Here is a 10,986-nt window from a genome sequence, read left to right on the forward strand (position 1 = left end):
CGTGTCAAGAAACAGTGCGGCTTGGCCGGGTTGTTTCGGAGGACGCACGGCTCTCGACCGTCGTCGTTCGGGAGTGCCAATCGATGGGACAAGACAGTAACTACCAAAGAAAATGGGGTAAATAAATAAAAATAGGTCTGGAGCAAAAGCCTGCTCTGTCGGTAGCTCTCTATATGAAGAGGATTTGGTCACCTCTGTGCTACTGGCTGGGTTTACAGTGCAATACAGCGCCACCTGGTGTTACACTGCAGTAATGGCTAAATGTAATTGTAATAGGTATTTGTAACCAGGTTTACACCCAACTTTGGATTTTAAAAAAAATCTTGAGTTAAGTAAAAATGTCATGACAGGCCTGACGGAAACAACCATTTGTTTTCGGTAAACTTTCCAAATGTCGACAAAAACAAAATACGCTGGACAAGGTGGGATTTTATGCACAGATATTGATATAATAATCATCATAGTGGAAGTAACCGTTGAGTTACGTGGTGTGTGGTCCTCCCCTACGACTCGTCGGGAAAGCAAGCAGTTTATTAGGCTACAGATGAAATACGTAGAAATCATGAACTTCTCAGGGTGGTGAAAGAGCACGGTGATCTTGATGCTCATTTTCAATACATTTTGAGGATCTTATTCCGGTGACACGATGATTGATGCTGGATTGCCCTTTGACAAATAAAAATGATTCCTCTCTTTAGTACATAATCTCATCGCTCGCTATACAACGCAACATGTTTTGTGAGACAACTATCAAGAGCTGAAAATGCAACGGGAACTGATTGTCGTTACGTGGGAATTTAACCCTGAAAACAATGTATTTTATATGCACCATGTCATCACTCACAGCCTTTTATCTGCTACAAGTCAGTTTGATGGAAACACATCTCTCTCTCTCGTGGGAAAATTTGCATATTGTTTTTATGCAGATTTTACAATATTCGCATTGAAAATCTCCCGTCAGTTAGACGGAAACCGAGCTAGTGAGTTACTTTGAAAAGAAAGTGGAGGGAGAATGAGAATATAAAAACACACACAAAAAAAAATCACTTTATTTCAAGGATCAGTTTTTTTTGGGGGTTACTCTGTTCTACAAAACAAAAAAGGTATATTACAGTATACCTCCATTATCGGACAGTATACGAGAGTCCTGCACTCAGATCAGGCCTACATTCCTGGGGCCGCATCAATGGTCTCAGAGCTGATCTAGGACCAGTTTTGTCTTTAAGATTATAACAAATATAATTATATGGACAGGGGGAACCTGATCCTAGATCAGCACTCCTCCTCTGAGACACATGATACATAACAGCCCCTGGACTAAGAAGCTCTTTCAATGGAGATTCTCAATGACAGAGTGTTTTAGTCCATGAGTGTGTTTCATCTGGGTCCATGAGTGTGTTTCATCTGGGTCCGGGAAACCAGCCCTGTAAGAACTGGGTCAACTTAGACGACTAGTCTTCTAACATTAATTTACAGAGGAAAGATGGTCAGGTGACCAGGGTTGAAAAATTCTGTGAACTTTCAATGAATTCCCTGGTTTTACAGAAATCCCAGATGCAGGATTTCCTGAATAAGCAGGGAACTCAGAACCCTAGGACCAGGATTTCTGAAAAACGAGGGAATTTAAATAAAAACTAAAAATATGACACCTTTATGTTAAAAAATGTATCTATTTAAAAAATGTAATGAAATGTAAAAAAATGTACCCATCAGCTTTCAGTGAGAGCTCTGTGATGGAGAGGAGACCAATGGACTGTCAGCTTTCAGTGAGAGCTCGGTGATGGAGAGGAGACCAATGGACTGTCAGCTTTCAGTGAGAGCTCGGTGATGGTGAGGGGACCAATGGACTGTCAGCTTTCAGTGAGAGCTCGGTGATGGTGAGGGGACCAATGGACTGTCAGCTTTCAGTGAGAGCTCGGTGATGGAGAGGGGACCAATGGACTGTCAGCTTTCAGTGAGAGCTCGGTGATGGAGAGGAGACCAATGGACTGTCAGCTTTCAGTGAGAGCTCGGTGATGGTGAGGGGACCAATGGACTGTCAGCTTTCAGTGAGAGCTCGGTGAGAGACCAATGGACTGTCAGCTTTCAGTGAGAGCTCGGTGATGGGAGGAGACCAATGGACTGTCAGCTTTCAGACCAGGCATACCAATGGACTGTCACTACATTAGACCAGGTCCTATGGTATGGTTAGACCAAGACTGTCACTACATTAGACCAGGTCCTATGGTACCCTGTTCCCTACATAGTGCACTACATTAGACCAGGTCCTATGGTACCCTGTTCCCTACATAGTGCACTACATTAGACCAGGTCCTATGGTACCCTGTTCCCTACATAGTGCACTCATTTTGACAAGGGACCCATAGGCCTCAGGTCAAAAATAGTGCACTATATAGGGATTAGGGTTCCATTTGGAATGGACAATAGGAATAGGACCTGTTCTACAGTAAAGCTACCTAAAAACACATTGACTGCATCACCTGCACTGTGAGATGCCTTTGAGTTGTTTATCAGTCCCATTTCACTTCCTCCCTCATTCCCCTCCTCCTTCTCTCCCTTCCTGGTACAGGGATCTATTTCACTTCCTCCCTCATTCCCCTCCCTCTTCTTCTCTCCCTCCTGGTACAGGGATCTACTTCTCTTCCTCCCCCTTTCTTTCCCTGTCTGTTTTCGGGGCATCCTTTCCCTCTTCCTGCTTTCCATCCTTCTCTTCCTGGTTCAACTTGATCTCTTCCTGTTTCCCATCCTTCTCTTCCTGGTTGGACTTGATCTCTTCCTGTTTCCCATCCTTCTCTTCCTGGTTGGACTTGATCTCTTCCTGTTTCCCATCCTTCTCTTCCTGGTTGGACTTGATCTCTTCCTGTTTCCCATCCTTCTCTTCCTGGTTCGACTTGATCTCTTCCTGGTTTGTGGTGACCTCTTCCTGTTTCCCATCTTTAGGCCCCTCCTCCTTGGCAACCTCCTGCAGGTTGTACTTCCTGTATAGAGTGTAGTCCCTGACGACGCTGACACAGCACACACTCTTGATGACCTCGACGATGATGGTGAGCTCAGGGGTGGTCAGGTCAACCTTGTTTTTAGGATTCATCTTCCCCACCAGGCCTGCAGGGGGGAGATAAACATAATGAGCATGGCCAGGTACAGAGTTTATAGGAGCGAGCACAGTACACACACACACACACACACACACACACACAGGGGTTGTCCCATGGACGGAGGACAGGTGTGTGAGATATGGATACACTAGGAACATGTAGAGACAGTTTCCTGGATGTAATCTCTACCCAGCATGCTTCTCAGACCAGGCCCAGGCTTAATCTGTGTCTGGGGAAAATGGTCCAATGAGACACACAGAAACATCTAGGATGGAAGTGGTCGGACCAAGCAAAGAGGTTTGACTTTGAGGAAGATTAAATCTGTCTTCAGTATTCTAGAAGACCGTTTTAGAATTCTATAATAGAACTTCATTTAATGTATTCTAGAAGACCGTTTTAGAATTCTATAATAGAACTTCATTTAATGTATTCTAGAAGACCGTTTTAGAATTCTATAATAGAACTTCATTTAATGTATTCTAGAAGACCGTTTTAGAATTCTATAATAGAACTTCATTTAATGTATTCTAGAAGACCGTTTTAGAATTCTATAATAGAACTTCATTTAATGTATTCTAGAAGACCGTTTTAGAATTCTATAATAGAACTTCATTTAATGTATTCTAAAAGACCGTTTTAGAATGACATAATAGAACTTCATTTAATGTATTCTATTTGATAGGATCTCTGTGATTATACGGCATCACAATAGATCAAAGGTAAAAGAGGGAGGTCCTCAATAAGGAAGTGGTTGGACCAAGCAGACAGGAGGCTACAAGACCGTTTTACTAGTACAGACTGGGATATGTTCCAGGGATTCAACCACAACAGTCACGATCTTCCTCAATAAGTGCATAGACGATGAACGCGCCCACAGTACCTATAAGAACGTATCCAAACCTTAACACCATGGTTTACAGGCAGTATCCACGCTGGGCTAAAAGCTAGAGTTACCACTTACAAGGGACGGGACATGGACACATACAAGAAAGCTAGGACATCAAACATGCAGAAGGACAATATAGGAGGATATAGAGGCAGGGTAGCCTGGTGGTTAGAGGCAGGGTAGCCTGGTGGTTAGAGGCAGGGTAGCCTGGTGGTTAGAGGCAGGGTAGCCTGGTGGTTAGAGGCAGGGTAGCCTGGTGGTTAGAGGCAGGGTAGCCTGGTGGTTAGAGGCAGGGTAGCCTAGTGGTTAGAGGCAGGGTAGCCTGGTGGTTAGAGGCAGCGGCTCCGATGCTCGTCGTATGTGGCAGGGCTTTGCAGACGGTAACGGATTACAAAGGGAAACCCAGCCGAGAGTTGCCAAGCGATGCAGAAGCCATAGACTGTCCCTGTTCACTCTGCTACCCTCTCTATCAGCCACCCAGGCCATAGACTGTCCCTGTTCACTCTGCTACCGTCTCTATCAGCCACCCAGGCCATAGACTGTCCCTGTTCACTCTGCTACCCTCTATATCAGCCACCCAGGCCATAGACTGTCACTGTTCACTCTGCTACCCTCTATATCAGCCACCCAGGCCATAGACTGTCCCTGTTCACTCTGCTACCCTCTATATCAGCCAGCCAGGCCATAGACTGTCACTGTTCACTCCGTCTGACAAACGGTACCCGGAACATCGGCTCCTGGAACAACAGGCTCCGAGACAGGTTCTATCCCCAAGCCAGAAGACTGCTATAAATAGCCAGACTGATATAAATAGCCAGACTGATATAAATAGCCAGACTGCTAAAAATAGCCAGACTGCTAAAAATAGCCAGACTGCTAAATATCCAGACTGATAAATAGCCAGACTGATAAATAGCCAGACTGATAAAGTCAAAAAATGGTGTCCGAACTATTACACTGATCGCACAATCACTAGACTTTATACCCACAAACACAGACCTTTACACTCATCATTTTCTACTGCTACTCTGTTCTTCATTTTACTCTTATTATCTATCCTGATGACGAGTCACTTTACCCTGCCTTCATGTACATATCTACCTCAAATACCTTATTGTTATCTATCCTGATGCCTAGTCACTTTACCCTGCCTTCATGTACATATCTACCTCTAATACCTTATTGTTATCTATCCTGATGACGAGTCACTTTACCCTGCCTTCATGTACATATCTACCTCTAATACCTTATTGTTATCTATCCTGATGACGAGTCACTTTACCCTGCCTTCATGTACATATCTACCTCTAATACCTTATTATTATCTATCCTGATGACGAGTCACTTTACCCTGCCTTCATGTACATATCTACCTCTAATACCTTATTATTATCTATCCTGATGCCTAGTCACTTTACCCTGCCTTCATGTACATATCTACCTCTAATACCTTATTGTGATCTATCCTGATGACGAGTCACTTTACCCTGCCTTCATGTACATATCTACCTCTAATACCTTATTATTATCTATCCTGATGCCTAGTCACTTTACCCTGCCTTCATGTACATATCTACCTCTAATACCTTGTACCTCTGCACATTGATCTGGTGCCGATACTCTCTGTGTATAGCTTAATTATTGTGTATTTTATTGTGTTAGTTACCATGTTATTGTATTCCTCGTGTTAGTTACCATGTTATTGTATTTCCTGGTTAGTTACCATGTTATTGTATTAGTTACCATGTTATTGTATTCCTCGTGTTAGTTACCATGTTATTGTATTAGTTACCATGTTATTGTATTCCTCGTGTTAGTTACCATGTTATTGTATTAGTTACCATGTTATTGTATTAGTTACCATGTTATTGTATTCCTCGTGTTAGTTACCATGTTATTGTATTCCTCGTGTTAGTTACCATGTTATTGTATTAGTTACCATGTTATTGTATTCCTCGTGTTAGTTACCATGTTATTGTGTTAGTTACCATGTTATTGTGTTAGTTACCATGTTATTTATTGTGTTAGTTACCATGTTATTGTGTTAGTTACCATGTTATTGTATTAGTTACCATGTTATTGTATTCCTCGTGTTAGTTACCATGTTATTGTGTTAGTTACCATGTTATTGTATTCCTCGTGTTAGTTACCATGTTATTGTATTCCTCGTGTTAGTTACCATGTTATTGTATTCCTCGTGTTAGTTACCATGTTATTGTGTTAGTTACCATGTTATTGTATTTGTGTTAGTTACCATGTTATTGTGTTAGTTACCATGTTATTGTGTTAGTTACCATGTTATTGTATTTGTGTTAGTTACCATGTTATTGTATTAGTTACCATGTTATTGTATTCCTCGTGTTAGTTACCATGTTATTGTGTTAGTTACCATGTTATTGTATTCCTCAGTGTTAGTTACCATGTTATTGTATTCCTTGTGTTAGTTACCATGTTATTGTATTCCTTGTGTTAGTTACCATGTTATTGTATTCCTCGTGTTAGTTACCATGTTATTGTATTCCTCAGTGTTAGTTACCATGTTATTGTATTCCTCGTGTTAGTTACCATGTTATTGTGTTATTGTGTTAGTTACCATGTTATTGTATTCCTCGTGTTAGTTACCATGTTATTGTATTAGTTACCATGTTATTGTATTCCTCGTGTTAGTTACCATGTTATTGTGTTAGTTACCATGTTATTGTATTCCTCGTGTTAGTTACCATGTTATTGTGTTAGTTACCATGTTATTGTGTTAGTAACTATGTTATTGTGTTAGTTACCATGTTATTGTATTAGTTACCATGTTATTGTATTCCTCAGTGTTAGTTACCATGTTATTGTTATTACCATGTTATTATTCCTTGTGTTAGTTACCATGTTATTGTATTCCTCGTGTTAGTTACCATGTTATTGTGTTAGTTACCATGTTATTGTATTCCTCGTGTTAGTTACCATGTTATTGTATTCCTCGTGTTAGTTACCATGTTATTGTATTCCTCGTGTTAGTTACCATGTTATTGTATTCCTCGTGTTAGTTACCATGTTATTGTATTAGTTACCATGTTATTGTATTCCTCGTGTTAGTTACCATTTTAATTTTAATGTTAAACTCTTCACCGTTGAGAAAGGTTCGTAAAGCATTTCAATGTGTACCAGTTGTATTCGGTGCATGTGATCAATAAAATGTGATCTGATTTGGGCTTATTCTATATGGTGCTGGTTATTCTCTGAACACACTGCATCTCGAGATGTGTTTCCCTGTACTGTGTCCATGTAGCCCACCTGCCAGGGCCTTGATGATGTCATCCCTCTTGTTGTGGGAGCTGTTCCGGGCCTTGAAGGCGATCTGGTAGCTGCCCTGGTTGGGGGCTTTAAACCACGGCTCTAAGAACACACTCAGGTACTTATCCATGTCCTCCTGGAACGCCTTGCACGTTCCACTCACCTAGAACACACGGAGAACCATCAGAACCACAAGGAACCCCCCCCTCAAAAAAACACACATTCCCAAAAAGACATGACATTAAATGTGCTCACCGGTAGCATTCTGAGGATGACTCGAGACTTGTTCTTCTTGGTGATGTGGAGGTCCGACAGGATGTGATGCACCAGCTTCTCAGGGTCTGGAGAGAGAGAGGGGGGAGAGAGACAGAGAGGGGGGAGAGAGAGAGATTGAGGGGTTACCATGTTATTGTATTCCTCGTGTTAGTTACCATTTTAATTTTAATGTTAAACTCTTGTTGAGAAAGGTTGATGCATTTCAATGTGTACCAGTTGTATTCGGTGCATGAGATGGTGCTGGTACTTATATTCTCTGATTCTAGAGAGACAGAGAGGGGAGAGAGAGACAGAGAGGGGAGAGAGGGAGACAGAGATGTGGGAGAGAGTCCATGTAGCCCACCTGCCAGGGCCTTGATGATGTCAGAGAGGCGATCTGGAGAGACCACGGCTCTAAGAACACAGATCCATGTCCTCCTGGAACGCCTTGCACGTTCCACTCACCTAGAACACACGGAGAACCATCAGAGAGAGACATTCCCAAAAGACATGACATTAAAGCTCAGGGTAGCATTCTGAGGAGACAGAGACTTGTTCTTCTTGGTGATGGGGAGAGGATGTGAGACAGAGGGGGGAGAGAGAGAGACAGAGAGGGAGGAGAGACAGAGAGAGAGAGAGAGACAGAGGGGGAGAGAGAGACAGAGAGGGGAGAGAGAGAGACAGAGGGAGGGAGAGAGAGAGACAGAGAGGGGAGAGAGAGAGACAGAGAGGGGGAGAGAGAGAGACAGAGAGGGGAGAGAGAGAGACAGAGAGGGGAGAGAGAGAGACAGAGAGGGGAGAGAGAGAGACAGAGAGGGGGAGAGAGAGACAGAGAGGGGGGAGAGAGACAGAGAGAGAGAGGGAGAGAGACAGAGAGGGGGAGAGAGAGACAGAGAGGGGAGAGAGAGAGACAGAGAGGGGGGGAGAGAGACAGAGAGGGGGGAGAGAGACAGAGAGGGGGAGAGAGACAGAGAGGGGAGAGAGAGAGACAGAGAGGGGGAGAGAGAGAGACAGAGAGACAGGAGGAGAGAGAGACAGAGAGGGGAGAGAGAGAGACAGAGAGGGGAGAGAGAGACAGAGAGGGGAGAGAGAGAGACAGAGGGAGACAGAGAGAGAGAGAGACAGAGAGAGACAGAGAGACAGAGAGGGGAGAGAGAGAGAGACAGAGACAGAGAGAGAAACAGAGACAGAGAAAGACAGAAAGACAGAGAGAGAGAGAGACAGAAATACAGAGAGAGAGAGAGACAGAGCGAGAGGAGAATAAAAATACTAGTTAGTTATGAACAAAACAGACTATTTTGAGAACTTCTGAATCGGTGTAACTGTCAATGTAGGCAGTTCTTTATTGAACTAAGGATAAAACCTAGCCTGGTCCCAGATCTGTTTCTGCTATCATGTCAGCTCCTTGTCATGCCAAGTAGTGGCATGACGGCACGAAACAGACTGGTTCCCAGGCTAGGATAAAATTAAGGATTATTGAAATGAGCTAAAGAACTATGATAAAAGTGTCTGCTATAAATGAGTCGTCTCACTCTCCACTCAGGGCCCTGGTCCAAAGTAGTGGGCTCCCGAGTGGCACAGCGGTCTAAGGCACAGCATCTCAGTGCTAGAGGGGTCACTACAGACACCCTGGTTCGAATCCAGGCTGTATCACAACTGGCCGCGATTGGCCCAGTATCGTCCTGGTTTGGCCGGTTGTAGGCCGTCATTGTAAATAAGAATTTGTTCTTAACTGACTTGCCATGTTAAATAAAGGTTCAATTAAAAACAATATACACTGGGAGTCTTTTGAGACTTGCTTCATCTCTGTCTAAGGAGCTGGGATGCTGTCTGTCAAACTCTTCCTCACCGAGGTTCTTGGTCTTGATGAAGATGACATTGTTGGCCCCGCTGTCCATGGCCTGGAAGCGCCGCTGCAGTTTCCCCGACGACGCTTTGAGCTGCTTCACCTCCTTCTTCAGAGCCGCCTCCACATCTTCATCCTCCTCTTCCTCACTACTGCTCTCCTCGGGTTCCTTAAACTGGGTTGTCAGAAGAGTTTAGAGAAGTTAGTTTAAACAAACAAAAAAGACTTAAGATTTATAACTATTAACAAAGATTACTAACCAATAAAGATGTACAGTACAAATAATAACTAATAACAATAACAATTCACAATGAAAGTTTGGCTTGGCGCAGTTACTATAGAAATTACTCCTATTTACGTTCAGTTGATGCCTGATTTGAATGACATGATTGGACAGTTATCCGTTCCACCAGTGACGAGTTCAAGGAAGGAATTAAGGGAAACACCTCGTCACGTATTCGCACATGGCCTCGCTAAATGTACTGCTTACGTTCTCAGGTCCGTAGAGTTGGTCGGCGTATTCGTTCAGCAGGTTGAAGGCTTCCGCGGTGCATTTCCTCTCGTTCATATTGCAGGTGATGAGGACACCTTGCATGCCCACCTCGAGCTCCCGGGAACCCTTGTACTTCTTACTCCGGTGTCCGCCGCCATAGCGTTTCTTACTGCGCTTTCTCAAGTCTTGTGCTTCGGACATATTTGATCATATACAGGAGTCCTGGATAATAGTTTGTGAACTGTTAGAAAAAACACATTTACCTGGATAACATTAACTATCTGGTTTATTGTTTGGCACTAGCAAGTATAGCAGAATTGGCTAGCTAGCTAGCATGCAAGCACAACAAACGACACGAGCCGGGATTGCTTACGTTAGCTACTGTACTAAATCTCAATCCTTGGATCGTACACGTTGGATTAAATGCTAACAAGGTATCGTTTAATTTGCTTAATTACAGAGCTACTAGTCAACGTTTATCGTACTCTTCTCGAGTTGAGCCTGAAGGTACTCGTGGGCTCCTTCCTTCATTCAAAGACGCGAGTGTTGTGAGCAGCAAAAGGGGAATCGGCGTATCGCCTTCAAAATAAAAGTCCCCAAAACACGCAAACTAATAAAAATATTGAAATCATGACACAATTGGACTATAAATGTCAAACAAGGTTGGAATGTTGTTAGAAAAATTCAACATTAGACTATTTGACAACAAAATTGTTAAATCCGTTGATCGCACTGTGGATGTATAAACTTAGGGATGATGGTCCAAGCACACCAAGACAGTCGTGGAGAGGGCACGACACAACCTATTCCCCCTCGGGAGACTGAAAAGATTTGGCACGGGTCCTCAGATCCTCAAAAGGCTTTACAGCTGCACCATCGAGAGCATCCTGACTGGCTGCATCATATATTCATGCAAGAATAGCGAAATGCTTGTTCTTCTAGTTCTGACAGTACAGTAATATCTAACAAGTAATCTAACAATTCCCCAACAACTACCTAATACACACAAATCTAAATGGGTGAATAAGAATATGTACATGTAAGTGTAACAGTATAACTTTAGTCCGTCCCCTCGCCCATACCTGGGCGCGAACCAGGGACCCTCTGCACACATCAACATCTGACACCC

The 10,986-nt window shown here is 43.2% G+C and overlaps 1 protein-coding gene across 5 annotated transcripts; it reads right to left on the bottom strand.

Moving 5' to 3' along the window:
- Positions 1–1,021: 1,021 nt before the first annotated feature.
- thumpd1 (THUMP domain containing 1) lies at positions 1,022–10,430 on the bottom strand. Of its 5 annotated transcripts, none has more exons than XM_042315655.1 (8): positions 10,231–10,417; positions 9,855–10,079; positions 9,368–9,539; positions 7,519–7,604; positions 7,264–7,426; positions 2,855–3,102; positions 2,298–2,812; positions 1,022–2,042 (listed from the first exon to the last, which is right to left on the bottom strand). In XM_042315655.1, exons 2-7 carry the CDS (start codon positions 10,056–10,058, stop codon positions 2,633–2,635), a joined length of 1,053 nt encoding a protein of 350 aa, XP_042171589.1. In that variant the 5' UTR covers positions 10,059–10,079; positions 10,231–10,417; the 3' UTR covers positions 1,022–2,042; positions 2,298–2,632. The 5 variants fall into 5 exon arrangements, with proteins under 5 accessions (XP_042171589.1, XP_042171588.1, XP_042171587.1 ...); XM_042315654.1 differs by having other exon boundaries at positions 2,298–2,854; positions 2,897–3,102; positions 10,231–10,416; XM_042315653.1 differs by having other exon boundaries at positions 2,298–2,686; positions 2,729–3,102; positions 10,231–10,416.
- Between the last annotated feature and the right edge of the window lie 556 nt (positions 10,431–10,986).

This window comes from Oncorhynchus tshawytscha, unplaced genomic scaffold (genome assembly GCF_018296145.1).
Source record: "Oncorhynchus tshawytscha isolate Ot180627B unplaced genomic scaffold, Otsh_v2.0 Un_scaffold_3215_pilon_pilon, whole genome shotgun sequence".
In the NCBI taxonomy this organism is placed as follows: Eukaryota; Metazoa; Chordata; class Actinopteri; order Salmoniformes; family Salmonidae; genus Oncorhynchus; species Oncorhynchus tshawytscha.